The sequence below is a fragment of the Capricornis sumatraensis genome, chromosome 9 (genome assembly GCF_032405125.1).
Source record: "Capricornis sumatraensis isolate serow.1 chromosome 9, serow.2, whole genome shotgun sequence".
Taxonomy (NCBI): Eukaryota; Metazoa; Chordata; class Mammalia; order Artiodactyla; family Bovidae; genus Capricornis; species Capricornis sumatraensis.
Window position 1 is genome coordinate 79272638 of NC_091077.1, and position 18236 is coordinate 79290873.

The 18236-nt window shown below is 42.8% G+C and overlaps 1 protein-coding gene across 9 annotated transcripts in view; it reads left to right on the forward strand.

The window, feature by feature from the left end:
* The window catches only part of TENM2 (teneurin transmembrane protein 2), a 1060439-nt gene that overhangs the window by 625685 nt on the left and 416518 nt on the right, over window positions 1-18236 (forward strand). For 5 of the 9 annotated variants that reach the window (XM_068980690.1, XM_068980691.1, XM_068980692.1 and 2 more), the window contains one exon: window positions 8801-9010. The exons of the other annotated variants lie outside the window; for them this stretch is intronic. In XM_068980690.1, coding sequence (XP_068836791.1) covers window positions 8801-9010 — 210 coding nt within the window. The remainder of the gene's footprint in view (window positions 1-8800; window positions 9011-18236) is intronic. 9 annotated transcript variants of the gene reach the window in all.

Below are 18236 nucleotides of genomic sequence, written 5' to 3' on the forward strand. Positions count from 1 at the left end.
ACTTTTCACTTTCGTGCTTTGGAGAAGGAAATGGCAACCCACTCCAGGGTTCTTGCCTGGAGAATCCCAGGGACGGGGGAGCCTGGTGGGCTGCCGTCTATGGGGTTGCACAGAGTTGGACATGATTGAAGTGACTTAGCAGCAGCAGCAGCAGCAGCAGGGAAATATAAATATGTAATATGATGTAAGAATTACACACACACACATATATATACATGCCTATTTGAGTTTTCAGATGCTATATTCATTGAGGTCACTTTGCATTCTACAGTTTTGATCAAACCTACTGTCTCTGTTCTTTTTAAAATCTTAGACACAGGCAAGAAATTGAGCCTTGAGTGATTCTCTCACCCTACTCCAAGATCAGTATATTTATTGTAAGGCTCAGTCCAGCTAGAAGGTGATCTGAGTTTTTCTCCATTGCCAAGGACAGAAGGCTACTGCAGTGTAAGCTGGATTGATACCAACATTCGCCGGCATCTCTCCCCTACGCTCTGATGCCCATAGTATTCATATCAATAGACTAGGTACCCCCTGCCATAAATGGTCTCTCTGGGACCCAACACGTTCAATTTCTCGTGATATAACAAGAAGGGCATCAGCTTATAGAGCATGAACATCTCATAATTCTGGAAGTCTTCTGCCCTGAAATCTATTCTAGGTGTTCTACTAAATAACTTTATGGTATTGACCAAGTCGTATTCTCTCTTTGGCTTGGTAACCAGGTTTAGACAGGATGCTTTTGGTTCTGAGTGACAGAAACCAACTCAAATTGGCTCAAAAAACCGGACAAAACAAAACGAAAAAAAAAGAGGGTTGGGTGGAGAATGAATTGGTTCATATATTGAGAAGTTCAGTGACAGAGCTGCTTCAGTCCTAGCTGAATCCAGTACCCTGACAGCACCAGCCGAGTATGTCTCTCTGCCCCTCCCACCTCTGCGGGCCTCTCTGCATAGCCCTTTCTCAGGCAGCCTCTCCCCTTGACTGGCAGGATAACTACATTGTTCCAGCCTCACTATCTACCAGACTCAACCCAAGAGGGAAGAATGATAGACCCCATGACTATCACGTGCCCATGCACACAGAGTAGGTGTTTGCAGGCTAACTTGAACCAGTAAGCGGCAAGTTTCATGGTCTCCATCTGAGTCCCTGGCATTACCATGGTGTCAGACACCACCCTACATATATTATCTCTGGTCTTCACTACAGCATGTAAACTCAGTGTTCACCAGTGTTAGTGTCCTCAGAGAGGCCCAAAGAGGTGAAGTTAATTGCTTAAACTCACACAGAAAGTGGCAGAACTCAGTCAGCCTGGCTTCAAAGTCTGTGCTCTCTCCATTCCTCACTTGGGCTTTGGAGAACAGAGGAAAGCAGGTGGACCAAGGAACTAAGGATGGTTACACAGTATCGAGATAGGAATACTGTAAGCAGGAAGGCAAAGATCCTCATTTGCCAAAGACTGTTGGATAATCACATCCATTAGAATCCAGGATTTCACTTAGCGCAGAGGAGAAAATGAGAATGGGGTGGGTTGGATGATGAAGGCAATTAGCAGGTGAATTTCAACATGAGCCAAGTCCAGGTTCAGGAATAAGCCATTACAGTTTTAGTAAAACACAAGCTGAAGTTCAGATCTTGGTTCTGCTCTGTTCTTGTTATTAACATCCCTAAGTCTCTAGACAGTGCTGCTGTGATCATTGTGTTAGGTAGTTAGAATAGGAAAAAGTCCAGAATGGCAGTGGCTAAAAGACAAGCAAGGGAAAAGCCCACGAAAATAGAACAAAGGAACCTCCGAGAACCAGAGTGAAGACCTCAGGTAAAACGAACAGCACTCCTGGCTAGCCCAGTTTACATAGAGCAGGCCCAGGGCGAGGAGAGAAGCATGTAAAAAGAGGAGCCAAAATTGGGCTGGGGGGCCTCTCTTCTCTTCGCGTCTTTTGGGCCGACATGCCCTCATGCCTCGAGGATGTATTTTCCCTTACTTTCTAAGTAAAACTGAGCTGTCACATGGAGCTGTAACACTGGTCCGTCCATCGCTTCAAATTTCTGTTGTGACAAGACAGAACCAAGGCAATTACAAACTCCCCCGACATTTATGGTAGTCCTCGGACCTTCCTTTCTTCTATTTTCGAGGGCTTTTCCCTTCCCTTGTGTTTTAGCCACCGCCATTCTGGACTCCTTTTTCCTCTTCTAAGTACCTGACAATTGGGGAAGGCGATGTGAAAAGTCCCAGAGTCTTTTTCTTAGCACGTAAAATAGGCTGAACAGTTGTGCAGCGGTTTCATCCACATTCCTGCAGCTGGAGGCAGGGAGTCTGGTTCGAGCTGTTGTCAGGGTACTTTGGACCAGGTGTGGTGGCGGCTGGGGCTCCCTTGCCCCAGTGCCTCCCTGAGCTCACCATACCTCTAGTGAGCTGTACCCCCAACAGCCTTCTGCAGGTTCCATGTGTGGAACTAGGTAGAGTTGAAAAGATCTGATCCATCTTCCAGAATGATGTTCACATGGAACTCCAAAGAAAGTGGGGCCACATTCCTCAACTATTCATCAGTTACAAACCAAATGCTCAGTTGCTCAGTCTTTTTGCAGCCGCAAGGAGTGTGGCCCACCAGGTTTCTCTGTCCAAGGGATTTCCCAGGCAAGAATACTGGAGTGGGGTGCCATTTCCTCCTCAACAAAAGGAGGGCTCAGTCTCAGACATTGAAATTATTTCTGTTTACATACAAACCCACATACCTCACTTTTCACTCTCTTAAAAATAGAGATTTCATAAATCCCAAACATCTGAGGGGAAATGGATAATTTAGTCAGACATCTGAGTAAACAGTAAGTATTGGGAAATGTCATTAGGACAATTGTTTAAATTCTTGAACCAACTGCTTTGCTTTTGTTAACGCCGTCCTTTTGCAACCTCAACTTAACACAAAAGTGATATTTTTATTAAGTCCTTAAACTTACAAAACCACAGAGGATTTCCTGTTTCTAACTTAAGAATTGCTTTCTTTCTTTGCAAATCATGTGTTGTGTGTGCGTGATCTCTGACTATTTCCAGGAGGTGGCTTGTTTCTGACCCCAGTTAATTACCTCCCCTAGGATGACCTCTATGGTGGCTTGCAGAAGAGAATCAATGAGTCTGGGGTTCATACCTTGTTCTTTTTTTAATTTTTTTTTAAAGCAATCTCTCTTCTTTAATGTGGGAAGTGGGAAAGCACAGAAAGAACCATTTGAGGCTTGGGTTTTGCCATCAGAACACCTGAATTCAAATCCCAGCCAGTTCTGCCTCAGTTTCTTCACCTATAAATGGGGATGATAATAGGATTTTGTTCACAGAGAAGTTGTGAATGTTATAAGAGAAAAGTGCATGTAACATACTTGGCTAAGTTCTTAGCACAGAGCGAAATCGCATGTATATTTAATAATGAGGTCATTTCACTTATTTTTTTAATATGTAATCGTTCTCCATGATGTTCGTGTTGTTTTGTTTTGACTTTCTCCCACCCGTGTTTCACTGCGTCACCGAGTAATCTGATACCCCATCCCTGCATAGATCAGTTATGCATTGTCTACACAAAAGATTTTAATATCAGCTAACCATTAATCTTTTGAACAAAAGAGGAACTTGTTGGAAGTGAATTTGGGGGATTGTTCTGCAACATGCCCTCAGTCATAAATTAGTGAATGTGTTAGCAACAGTTGGGCAGAACAGCAATTTCACGGATGATATTTACTGCTTTGGGGATGGAGAGTAGATTGTAGCCATTTAATCTTGGGCGGGAGAACTAGAGTTGGATCCAAGTCAGTGTAAGAAGAAAGACAGAGCTGTGATCAAGACATTGGGAGTGAAAGCAAGGTGACTTAAGCCACAGATGGTGTGGAGTAAAGTTTTCAGATGTGGCTGAAGCAGGTGATGCATAAGGGGCTGGAGCATAGATAACAAATGCACTCTAAAGATATGCTGCTTTCCCCCTCATTCCTTACCCGTGATTTTTTTATTAGATGATTCAACCATTTCCTTTGGAACCTGGTGTGTCCTCAGAATCCTTCTCAACACAGCCTTCTGAACAGCCACTACCAGTCAGAGCTAGCATGAAACTGATTTGTCTGGCTACATGTCTTTTCTTAAATATATGTATTATCGGTGCATAGTTGACTTACAGTGTTTCAGGTACACAGCAAGGTGATTCAGTTATACACATATATTATTTTCCAGATTATTTTCCATTATAGGTTATTATAAGATAATGACTACAGTTCCCTGTGCTATACAGTAAGCCTTTGTGGCTTGTTGCATATCTATTTTTTTATTAGAAATCTAGCATTCTATTCATACTAAGTCAAACAAGTAGAATCAAAATATCATAAATTTTTTAGTTAGGTAAAAATTCATAGGGTCCTTTTTTTTCCCCCAAGCAAAGCTTCACTGGGGCTCATGCCACAGCAGAGCGTAGTGAGAACAAATAACAGTTCCCTTGCTTGCCCACTCCTCAAGGAGGGGCAGGCGTGTTCTTTATATGGAGTGAGGACAGGGATGGGTCCAGAGGCTACGCAGAGAGGTGACCTAAGTGGTTTGCACATGCCGTGTGTCTTTCAATCCAAAAAATGTTACGAATTGAAACCATCACAAGATCTTACTCATTTGAAAGCAGAAAAATCAGCAAATTTTACTTAGTTCCCACTTTTAAGGTCATGGGGAATCCAATCACACATAATTAGACTTTGATTTACATGGGGATCTTAGAAAACACTCACACATATACACCCACACATATCAAGACCATGTGAGTTTAATGAATGACATATTGCTGCCTTTACATGTTTCCTCTTGCTTTTTAACAGAGTGATGAAACCTGGTTTTCTGTATATTTGCCATGGACTCTATACACACTCAAAATAAAATTTCAAAAACAGTAGGAACTGGGTAAGGACGTAGCCCCTGGTTTCATGCCCATCCCATACTAAGTATTTTAGTAAGAAATCAAGATCTATAAAGTGAGCCTGTGTAAGTTCCAGCTTTCTCCCCTGTACTTTGGAACCTGTTTGGGTCTGTACAGATGGTCTCTGTCAGTTGGAATAGTCATGGGGAAAAATGTAGCATAAGTGAACAAAATTAGCAAATGACATAGCAAATAGAGAACAGCACACAATTTGACTGGGGGCAGATCTTGGGACTGAGAAATTTCCCAAGGAGTAGTGGATACCAGCTACAGAATTTAAGGAGCTACCAAAGCATGGATTTTAAGGGTGCATGGATTTTACAGGAATCAGATAATTCTACAGTATGTATTCTAATAGACCGGAATAACTCCCATGCTTGCACTCTGTTAGGGCTTGCTCTTCCATTGTCTGTATGTGTATAAATTAAAAAGCAGTCCTGTCTGTACTCTAGGAAATGAATTCATGCTGAACAAAATTTCCAAAAGTTCATGAAAAGAATGATTTCACAGCAACTATCATATCAGGCTCCTGGAAAATTGCCCCTGAACTTCAGTTCCACCTCAGTCACTCAAAGGAATTTAAAAATTGGCTCCCAGCCACCCTTGTTCTTCAACATGCAGTTTCAGATATGCTTCAATAATACAAACTTTAAAGCCTATTGATTGGGAGTTAAAATCCATTCCTGCCACTGCTTTGCTGCTAAGTAGATGTCAATGCCAACTTCACTGTGCCCTGGTCTGGCTGCCTCTGCATCAAGGAGCCTTGAAGAGGTGGAGGGTAGCATGGCTATGAAGAAGCCACTTTGAACTTCATAACAAAATTTTGAGAAAAGCTTTGAACTCTGCCAGCTGATAGCTGCTATCAATGGCTATTCAAAGCAGTGTTTCTCATTTGAAATCTCCAGAGTGCCTTGGGATGGGGAAATGGGAAACTTGAAATATGATTTCCTGTCCATCACCTCCCCTCCTTGTATGTCACCTTCTTCCATTCTTGCCACCATGCAGTTTAGGCAAACAGCATGCAGACTGGTAAGAGAGGAGACTTGGGAACAGGCAAACCTGGCCCCCGTCACTTGCAGGCTATGCAGTCTCACTGTGCTGTGCCTCAGTTTTCTCATCTGCAAAATAGGGATGATAATCATTTAACCCCAACTGGTCGTGATTGCGCTGTGAGAGGCAGATAGTCATGCAAAAAGATTATCAGTTAAAATAATAATAATGATGGTAGTATTTTTATCAGCTTTGGGGGGAAGTCACGTGGATTAAATGTGAGTACTGATTCTGATCACAAGCTGATTATTCAGCCTACCCTTGCCAGAGCATCTGGCAAGAATATCACGCCTTATGTGGCTCCTGAACAGTTATGAATGAATTGGATTTTTTAAACCAAACTTCATTCATCCACTGACCTGCTTCAGGAATGAGTCTTCTTCGACTGTGTTACTGAGCCCCTAACATTTAAGCTTTAAGGGTACCTTGTTTCCTGTCTCTTTCTGCCACTCCCACCCTCAAAAGGGGTAGTTAATTGGCTCGTGGTTTGATGTGTCTGTGCTGTTGTTCATCATGTTTCATGTCACCAGGAGCCCCTTTCCTCTTCTCTGGAAGATTGCCTGGATACCACCTTCCCCAAGAATCCTTGTTTGACTCTCCACCCCCACCTCAACCTGGTCTCTCTTTCTGGGCCCCCATAGAAGCATGTTCTTACATGGGACCATCGTGCTCTTTACCATGTGCTGCTGAAATGATGCATTTTACTGTTTGCCTCTCCCACTAGCCTGTGAGCTCTCTGAGGGCAAGGATGATGTCTTGCTTACTTTTGTATCCTCAGTGTTTAGCAGAGTGCCTTTAGGAGATGCTTATGCATTTTACTGATTCAAAATGATCTATCAATAACATTTACTGCCCTGGGGAACTGATCATGAAATACAATTACAAAAGCGATGACAAAAATATACATCCAGATGTAATATCTGAGGGTTTCCCAGGTGGCTCGGTGGTAAAGTATTCACCTGCAGTGCAGGAGACACAGTTTCAATCTCTGGGTCGGGAAGATCCCCTGGAGGAGGAAATGGCAACCCACTGTACTATTCTTGTCTGGGAAATCCCATGGACAGAGGAGCCTGGAGGGCTACAGTCCATAGGGTCTCAAAGAGCTGGACACAGCTGAGCGACCTCACAATAATGAGCTGTCTGAAAATGCCTTCACAGGTGCAGTGCATCTCAAAGCAGGAACATGGGTTTCTCCTGCCTCGGGCATGTCTTGCCTGAGTTGAAACTCTAACCTGATTCTTGAGTTTGCCTTCTTAATACCTTCCCTCTTTTCGACAACCCCCGATTTAGGGCATATCCCCTGGGCTACTGTTTGTTCTTGGCTCATTTTTCTGAGTTTTCCAAATGAACAAACCAGCAGGCAAGCAATTGCAAGGACCCCAAGATATAAGCGTGAATCAGGTTAAAGTCCACACAGCAGTTACCTTCACTCAGCAGTTCTGCTGCCAGGAGTTCCCTGCCACAGAAAAAGAGGCGTTGCAGCAGCCTTCTGTGCAGGAGAAGTTCTTGACCGAAGGCCAGCTCCAAGACACTGCCCACCGCGTCCCAGGCTGGCTGCTCCTCCCTACGGCATGGTGAGGATGGTCCTTGTAGGAATTTCCCAGTGATGTCCAGAAGAAGACAGCAGTGAAAGAAACAGTTAGTCGTTCAGTCGTGTCTGACTTTGCGACCCCATGGACTGTAATGCACCAGGCTCCTCCATCCATGGGATTCTCCAGGCGAGAACACTGGAGTGGGTTGGCATGCCCTTCTCCAGGGGAGCTTCCTGACCCAGGGATCAAACCCAGGTTTCCCTCGTTGCAGGCAGATTCTTTACCATCTGAGCCACCAGACAATGGTGGCACTGGCCACTTCTTTGAGATGCAAATGTGTCGCCCTTTCTGCCTCTCCTCCCCTTCTTCCCCAGACTAATGAGTTTGATTTTAGTCTCCCTTATTTATCTGTTCATTCATTCAACAGATGCTGTTTGTTAGGAAGATACTGAGGATATAGGAGTGAATAACATAAGTTGACATATCTCCCTTCCAATAGTCATAAGGGCTGTCAAGAAATTTAAACAGGATGACAGGATAGAGCAGATAAATGGGCAGTTCTCAAGAAGGCAAACAGGGAAGGCTTGAATGAAAGGAAGCAGCTTGTGAGTATCAGTGAGGTTGCAGGTAAGGAAGAATGTTCCACTAGAGGGGATGGGAAGTGTAAAGACTCTGAAGATGGAAAGGTGTGATGTGTGCAAGCAACAGAAATAAAGGTGGTACATTGGCCGAAGAATAAAAGTGGAGCATGGTAAGGGCCCTGTCAGAGGTGAGATGGAAGAGGCAGCTGGTGCCAGTGTAGACGAGACATGCAGGGCAGTGTAAAGAGTTTGGGTCTCAAAGTGGGAAGCCAAGAAGGAGGGTGATATGATCTAATTTCTATCAGTAAAATAGCATTCTGGCTGCTGCAGAGAAGGGAGAGAGACAAAGGGTCAGAGACAGGTGTGTGGCAAGAGTGGACGCTAGTCCATTGAGAGGTGGTGGAAACGCCAATTAGGACTATAGCAGGAAAGACGGAAGGAAGTGGATGTCTTCCTGACTGATCCCATTTCAGCTGTGTCGATGGACACTTCTCTTGTCATGTCCATTTTCTGAAATGCACAACTACAGTCGTATGAATCTGGACATTTGGAAAAACCATCGAATCACTCAAAAAAATACATCTGGAGCTTCTTTTTTTTTTTTTTTTTTGGATATTTGCATTGTGAGGTGGTTATAATGTAACTTTCTCTGGATGCTCTCATGACACTCATTGCTGACCTTTGACCCCTCTGTCCTCTTTCCCAGGTCGTCCCATTCCACCTACATCCTCGTCTAGCCTCCTCCCATCTGCTCAGCTGCCTAGCTCCCATAATCCTCCACCCGTTAGCTGCCAGATGCCATTGCTAGACAGCAACACCTCCCATCAAATCATGGACACCAACCCCGATGAGGAGTTCTCCCCCAATTCATACCTGCTCAGAGCATGCTCAGGGCCCCAGCAAGCCTCCAGCAGTGGTAAGGAAACTGTGGTGTGATCATGTGGTATTGTGTGCGTGATGATTTGGAGTCTCCTGCGAAACGACGCCTCTGAAACCAGGGCCGGGGAGAAGGTGGTGTGGGGAGCGAGGAGGTGAAGTGCCTTTGCCATCTGGTGACACTAAGGGTTCAGGGTCTATTTGTTGAAGGTCGTGGTAACTGAAGAGGTGTGGCCTATCTGAACAGAGCTTGGCCCTCCTTCAGTGGGAAGAATTTCCCCCCAACTGCACGTGAGAGTCTGCAGGTCTCAAAGGTGAAGTGCAGAGAGATAATGGAATATTGGATGTTGTGATACTATAATTCTGGTCATGGCTGACGGACACCCTCAACATGACCAATGCGTGTGCATCTCAGATCTTTTTTTTTTTTTTTTTTGATGGTTGGCTACTGACTCTTTCTTCCTTGCTTATTTAGCTGATTTTGCAATTAAAATGTGTTCCCCTGATGTGAATGCTGAACGTCTTGCCAAGTCTGAAGCATTTGAGGGTGACCTCTCCTTTGACCCTCTACTTGTCTCACTTCACTTGAAATTAATGAGCTGATTCCATGGTACCATGATAAATACCACCTCTAAATCCTTGGTTCTCACCGTGGTTTTCACATTCACACATCAAAAGGACTAGTCACAACATTCTGTCCCCCTTTTGAGGATTTTGTGGTACTTGCCTCAGCTCCAAATCTCTAAATCTTAGGTGGAATTGCCCCAGACCCAGAAGTAGCCATGCCTTATTTTGATTTCTGCTGTTGGTGGCTCACAAAACACGTGAATGTAGGATTGGGCAGCACCTAGGGTTAAGTACCCACAGCCCAAGGAGAGACATTTGCAGAAATTAATCGCTCCCAACCTCCAAGGCTTTGGAGTTATCTTTGGAGTTGGTCACTCATGGTGTTCATTAGTATATCCCATCAAAAGCAATCCAGAAAGTTCTGGATTTCCATGCCAAGGGTGTTCCTTGATGAAACTGTATTTGGGCTCCATCCATGAGTATATGCCACCAATGGCCTCAACCTCTACAATTAGAGAGGACTTCCTAAGTACATTAAAGATGATTCATTCAGGAGATGGAATGATGGACTGCTACTTATGATGGCCCATGCCCTTCTTCAAAGCCAGCCCTGATATATTTAGTAAACTCATATTCTATTTCCAAAAAAAATTGCCTAATCAAATCTCTCATCAAATGAGCAATCCATTGTTGATATTATGAAGGCCTTTAATCTACCATAAATCTTTATTAGAACTCATCAGAGCTTCTAGTTTGAGAGAAATGTGATTATGGCACTCTTAAAATGACATTACATCATTGGGGTGATTGGTTTATCATTTGGAGAAGAGACATCAATCATAACTAGCATAACCACACAGTAAATGAATTCAACCTTTCTACCGCGGAACAATGACACTGTAATTGCTCAAAATCAGGCTTAAAATGAAATCGGAAAATGCTCTTTCTTCAAATATGATGTTAACTTAATGGAATATATTATGAAAAATCATGTTTGAGGAAATTCTATATAATTAAAAATATGTGGAAATATATTCCCTTTTTTCTTTCATTGGAACCTGATTTTAGCTACAGGATCATTTTTTTTTTCCTTTGCTTCTGAGATTATGTTGCATTTAATTGAACTATCCTCGCTTATATTTAGCTGCTTTTTATTTCATACTATGTAATCGTGATGAATATTGTATTATAAAGGACAAGAGCCTTTTGAAATGAGGTGCACCTGCTGATAGCTTTTTAAAAACAGATGATTATTAGCAAGAAAATGAGCTTTTAAAAACTATCTCCTTTTATGCATATATGTATACCCAAGCCAAGATGATTTCCATAAAAGGGGTCAATTCATACCTCAGGGCTGTCTAGAATGTTTTCTTGGTGATAACGCCGTGAGTGATTTCTTTTCTGTTGTATCAGATTGTAAGTGGTTGATAGGGAATTTTTGTTGATTTGCTGCCTAATCAAGACCTCCTTCTGGTGGACACAACAGATGTGTGTGTTCGGACTCAAACTTATCCATTTTTCTTCACTCATGCCAATTTGTTCTGCTCACTTCAGACTGATAGCTATTTAAGCTTCAGTAATAGGAAAAAAGACCACAGAAAATTTGAGGGTCCATTTTCATTCCACTTAGACTACAGTGGCGGGATTTCTTCACCTGAGGGGTCAAGATCCAAATGTGCGCTATCCTTGTTATTTAATCTGAGAACTGGTTAAAGCTCCGGTCAGCTGGCAGCCATTCAAAATTCTTGATTCTGGCTTAGTGCTAAACTGAGTGCAAATCCATTTTGAATATGTGTGTGCTCACATGTGTGTGCGTGTGTTGTGGAATGGATGTGGGGTCCAAAGCAAAGTGGGAATTCTATCAAGAGCTGAATGTAGTTGCCATGGATTTGAATTTGACATAAAGGATTGAAAATAGAGTTTGACACAGAAGATGCAAAGTGCAGAGCCATGCCTGGGTGTTGTGAATTGAGTCTGATGAAAGGGGCTGGCTTTTTCAGTAGCTGTGGAGGCACAAACAAACTGACCACGTGATTGGTTGTGTTATGTTCAGCTGCTTAAGAACACAGACCTTTCGAAGCCGGTCTCTTGTCAATGACCCTGTGCTTTGAAGAGCTGGGACCAGTTTGGTCCTTGTCTCTTTCTTAGGTGAAATAAAACCCCTTCCAACACCTTCAGCACATACATGACAGGTAAAAACTTCTTTCCTGCTGCCCTCTGATTGTTGCTGTTATGGCTTGACATTGGTGAAGCCCATTATTAGAGTCAGTGTGCTCATTTCCTGCTCAAAGAGCTTCTGTTCTAAAGAGACAAACTGGACATAAACTGTACACTAAAATACTTTTGACAACATGAGCATCTCAAGGCAACAACAACACTTCACCATTATGGCTCCACTGTCATTATTTTCTATCACTATAGGGCATTCTTTAGCAGACGGTCCTAAAACCTTGGCACCTGTGCAGCCAAATTGCTCTAACCTTCAATCTGTGCCAATCGTGCTGGTACCCAGGTACAGCTAGTGAGATGCTTAGAAGAGGCGTGCTTCCCATCCCCTCAAGCATTTTCTTCCAGATAACTGAGCTCCGGCAAGTGGTCCATCCTGTGTCCTGACCTTCTGCCAGAGCAGGTCAGCTCCAGAGATGTTTCTTGTCTCCAACAGCATAATTGCAGATTCTGTGAAGTAACTCATCTGGAAGAAAAAAGTCTGAGTCCCAGTGGCAGCATAATGGAAGCTCCTACAGATGGACGCATAAGACTACCTTCCAAATAGGAATGGAGTTTGCATTTTGCTATCAGCATATGAGGCAGAAAATCCCCAGGCAGCTGCATTATAGTCTAAAAGCACTGACTTACCTCCTCCACCCTAAAAGGTTGAGTTTTCATTTTCTTAAAAGTCTAAACAAAGGGATTTTGAATACTCATTAGTAACATCAAAGTATACAGAAGAAATGTAATCAGTATGCATCTGCCAGGACCCGTTCCGTTGGTTCTGTGTTACAAAGAAGCTATCTATGCTGGAGAGTGTCACTTTGTTAAAGCGCATTGAAGGTACCCACCTCTTTTTTAAAAAGCATCACCTTGGTGAATCCTAAAGAACATAGAACTTCAAAACAGCAAGCCCTGAGTTCCCTAGAGTGGTTCAGGAATTCAGTTGCCTAGCTCATTAAACGATACTCTTGTTTATCTGGCATCATAAAGCAAAAAACTGCACTCATCCATTCATTCATCCAGCCATCCATCCATTCATTCATTCCTTCTCTTAAATCTTCCCTATAAGTTGGACAGCTTCTAACAATTTTTTTTCCCAAAACTGGAAAATTATAGGAGAATAAAGGGAAAAATCTAGGGAGAAAAGCATTCATACAGGCTCATATACATAAAGTCCCGTTCCATTATTTAAGATAGAAAAACTTGATTCTAAGCTTCCCAGAAACCAAAGCAAAAAGAGAAAAACCCCAACACCCACAACATCGGTGAGATAAAAACAAATCAACTGACTGCTTCAGGGAAATTCTGCAAATCCTTATATTAGTGAGGCCAAAAAGACAACGGATTCCCAGAAACATGCTATAATGCGTGCAAGAGAGTGTCCTGTCAAAATGTCTTATGACCTCCCTCCTCATGAGCCATAGAGAACATTTTCAGTTAAAAAAACCTTTCTACTAATGTGCCAAAATTGTACAACCCAAGGGCAAAACTTGATTTGACCCATAGATAAACCTTAGTTCTATAAAAGACCGTGTCAACGGTTTGTCCCATGGGCAACAGACCTTAAATATCCTTGCTCATAACTAAATGTTTTATGGAAATTAGTCAACTTTGGGGTGGTTGTCCTCACCCAGAACCTGAGAAGCAGATGTTCTATATGACAGCTTTGTCTTGACAGCCTTTGAGATGTTAGAAATGACATCCTCTCCTGCGGACTAAAGCACTGCCCCAGGACAGTCTCATTCATGAGGCATAAGGGGAGTGCCCTGAATTTTTTTAAGTTAGTGAAACGACGTCCCCTTGGATTGGATTGGCCAAAAAGTTCATTTGGGTTTTCCTATACATGCATATAGAAAAATCTGAACAAATTTTTTGGCCAACCTAGTGTATTTTAGGCTTAGGGAAGAATTTTTCCTCTAATATGTTACAAATTTTCTTGCCTCCTTAAATAGATTATGCCCACTCTAATTTAATTTCATTTAGGATTTCCTAAATAGCTCACAGCAATTCTTACACACATGGATGATCTGACTGTGCTGATAATACTAACTTGTTTTCTTTTAAAAATCCTTCTACATTGTGAGACTGTTTGTGGTGGTTTTTCAGTTGCTAAGTCGTGTCCAACTCTGTGATCCCGTTGACTGCAGTATGCCAGGCTTCCGTGTCCTCCACCATCTCCCAGAGTTTGCTCCAATTCATGTCCATTGAGTTGGTAATGCTGTCTAAACATCTCATTCTCTGCCGCCCTCTTTTCCCTCTACCTTCAGTCTTTCCTATCATCAGGGTCTTTTCCAGTGAGTCATCTCTTCACAGTTTATTGCACCTCTTTTAAGGTACCCCATGTTAACCTGGTTCTTTCTCGGCTTCTCTTTCTTCTCTTACGTTCAATTCATTATGCATAAAGCTCCTCTGTAGGATTCTGGCGTTAGGTCCAAAATGGATGCTCAATAAGTATTTATTAAATAAATGAATTCATCAGTGTCTTCGGGAACTGCTAAATGTAATGCTTTACATCATGTGCGAATGGAAAAACTGGATAATGAGGGGGAGTGAAGGCAGTTTAGAATATCCCAACTTGGAGGAACATACAAACCATATTCAATATACCCATTGTTTTGCTCGGTTTCTCCTGTTTTTGACCCTCTAGAACTTTGTCGATCGTCTTTCAATGAGAAGGTGCTGAATAACACTTGTACATATCACGACAAGCAGCGGCAGAACCAGTGTAAAGGACTCATTGGGAGCCTCAGCAGAAACAGGCACGCCTGTTCGAGAGAGATTTCATTCTTCACTCTTGACTTGGGGGCCAGGAAATCGAGTCCAAATATCATTCACATCCCCAAACTGGATTTCTTCTGTGCATGAGTTGCTCGGTTCCCAGTTCTTCTCCTTCGGCTCGGACGTGGGGGCCAGATGTTTAGGCTGCCTGTAATCCCTTTCTGCTTCTAGGCGGTGGTCTGTCTGCCTCTTCTGCAGAGGGGTTCCAGTGCAGCAGCAGCAGCACGCACCAAGTCCTGGATGCTGGCTCGAGGCTGGGGAGGGCACACCTTCACCTTGCTCTCGCCCTAAACACAAAACACATGAGTTTGCTTCTCCCCTGAAGCCGCCTTCTCCCTCTACACTAGGTATTATGTCAGACACTTTATATACCTCCTTTCGAGGAGCGCATGGCAACCCACTCCAGTATTCTTGCCTGGAGAATCCCCATGGTCAGAGGAGCCTGGCAGGCTATAGTCCATGCGGTCACAAAGAGCTGGACACAACTAAGGGACTAAGCACAGCACAGCACACACCTCCTTTCGTTGAATCCCCACCACATCCCAGAGTAAAAGGATTACCATCGTGCCCATTCCATGGATGAAACACCGTGGCTCAAAGAAGTAACTGAAGTCACAAAGCTGAGAAATGAACCGCCTGGGTATCAAACCTAACCTTCCTAATTCCTGAGGCTTTTCTCCCCACCCCTCTGTTAAATGTTAACCTTGAAAATATCTGAGTGACTTATTGAGAGAAACAAAAGACAATGAGAGCATTGCCGTAAGGGACACGAGTTACGCTGTTTAAAAGGTTGGGAAAAAACTGATACCACATCACAAAAATACTCTTGACCTCCTCTGCTTGGCTAACATATGCATCCCCTGACTCTTTGCAGAAGATTCTGGTTGAATAAGTTTAGGAGGAGCCCAGGAACTGTACTTTCACTTCTCTCTTCAGATTATTCTTAGGGTCTGGCAAGTTTGGGAAGCCTGGGTATAATGGGAAAGCCCTAAAATAGAAGCTGAAGATTCAATTCACAGCATGAACTTTAATAGTCAAACCTGTACCTCAGTTTCCCTACTTGTCAAGGTTGAGCACTGGCCCAAAAGCTTCTCTTCTTGCTCTAGTATTCTGTGTGTGTAAGTTCCTTATATCCAGCTGGAGCAAAGTACGCCCCTCCCTATTTAAAGCCTACCCTCCACCCCTCTTCCGGCATAATGTGGATTTCACCCCATCCTCTAGGGCTTTGTCAAAACTGAGACCTACGCAGTCAGGCCAAGTAGCTCCTTGCAGTTTTCCTGCAGCGACTGAGAAGCATGGTTTGGCATCTGATGACACGTGCTTGAAAATGTTGATTGCCATCCCAGCAAGCAGGGCACCCAGGCTCCCAGAGCACCTCCTAAGCAAGGTCTTCCACCCTGAGATCGGACGTTGGTGTTCTCAGGGACTCTCTTGACGTTGATAAACAGAGGCCAGACCTTCTCGTCTTTTCATTTGTGCCTTTTTGTAATGCATGCATGCTCATGTGCACATGCGCTCACTCACAGGCATTTTGTAGGTTCAGCTGTTTCCAGCCCAGCTATGGTTGGGATCGCTTGTCTGCACCACAGAGCAAATGAGCACACAGGCAAGATGGACAGGTAATTCCTTCGGAGATGCGCAGCATGGAAGTGGCATACGGCATCGAAATGTTCCTTCTCAGCAAATAATCTTGCTGTTGACAAAATTCCCAAGGTCGATAAGCATTGTGTACTTTCCGCCTCTCCATCTCTGCCCCTGGTTTCATGATATTAATACAAGCGAGATGCCCTAGGAGCTATATGCAACAGCTTAACAGTTTCCTGCCCTAACAATTTTTATCCAGAACTTCAGCTTTTCCCAAATTTTCTTAAAGATCATATTTAATTCTAATTAGCTTCTCAGCTAATATTAAATAGCCATTTTAAAATGTGGCCCCAGTCTCTTGCTATAGATGTCTCAATGCTCTACTCAATGAAACGATAGATTTTTTTTTTTTTACAAATGGGCAGTTCTAACAGAAGTAATAACCCCAGCCCCTGGTAAATCTCTTAGACTCCTCCCAATATAGTAATTAAAAAGAACTGTGTTCTTAAGAGTGGGCTCTCAAATCTATACTAGTTGGATTTGAATCATAGCTCAGCCATTTTGTAACACTGTGATCATGAATGACTGACTTCATCTATGCCTCGGTTTTCTTTACTGGTAAAACAGTAGGAAGAGTCTACAACTCCTAAAGTTGTCATGAATATTAAAGGACATTCTGATGCATCTAAGTATCTTGAAAGAAGATTTAGATGGAGCAGGGATCAAGTTTGATATTATTTACTCTTTACTTTAGCAAGTACATTGTGATAAAATATCAGTCAGTTCAGTTTAGTCGCTCAGTCACGTCTGACTCTGCGACCCCATGGACTGCAGCACACGAGGCTGCCCTGTCCATCACCAACTCCTGGAGCTTGCTCAAACTCATGTCCATTGAGTTGGTGATGCCGTAACCATGTCGTCCTCTGTCGTCCCCTTCTCCATAACGTGAAATGACCATTGTTAACCATTATTAAGTGTACCATTCTGCAGCAGAAGTCCGTACACATTGCTGTGCAACTCTCACCACCATCCATCTCCAGCATTTTCCATCTTCCCAGCAGAACTCTACCCATGAAACATGAACTCCCTACTCACTCCAGCCCCCTGCAACCCCATTTGATTTTCTACCTCTATGAATTTGACTATTCTAGGTACCTCATATAAGTGGAGTCACAGAACATGTGTCTTTTTGTGACCAGATTATTTCACCTAGTTTCATGACTTTAAGATTCATTCAGATTGTGTCATGTGTCGGAGCTTTCTCCCTTTTTAGGGCTGAATAATAATCTTTTGATTCTGTATTTTAATTATTCATTAATCAGTCACTGGAGACTTGGGTTATTTCTTCCTTTCAGCTATTGTGACTCATGCTGCTGTGAACACTTGTGTACAAACATGTGTTCAAGGGCCTGCTCTGACTTCTTTTAGGTGTATACCCAGAAGTGGAACACTGAACCACGTACAAATTCTATGTTGAATCTTCTGAGGACTTGCCATACCGTTTTCTACAGTGCTTACCCCACTTTAGATCCCCACCAGCAATGCACAAGAGTTACAGTTTCTCTCCATCCTTCTAACACTTGTTATTTTCTTTGTTTTTTTTTTTATAATTGCCATCATAATGCATGTGAAGTGGTTTTGATTTGCGTTTACCTGATGGTTAGTGATGTTGAGCATCTTTTCATGTACTTATTGGCCTTTGGAGAAATGTTTTCTCAGATTCTTTGCCCAGTTTTTAATCAGGTTGTTGTTGTTGAATTTTAGGAGTTCTTTATATGCAAGTGTATCCCATTTTATTGAGCTTTGTTTTACTGCACTTTTTTTTTTTTAACAAACTGAAGTTCTGTGGCACCCCTGAATCAATCTGTCAGGACCATTTTTTTTCAACAGCATTTCCTTACTTTGTTTCTCTGTGTCACATTTTGTAATTCTTGAAATATTTCACTTTTTCATTATTATATTTGGCACAGTGATCGCTGATCAGTGATCTTTGCTGTTATTACTCAAACTCACTGAAGGTTCAGATGATAGTTAGCATTTTTTAGCAATCAAGTGTTTTTTAATTAAGGTATATGTGTTGCATTTTTAAAAATAATGCTGCTGCTGCTGCTGCTGCTAAGTTGCTT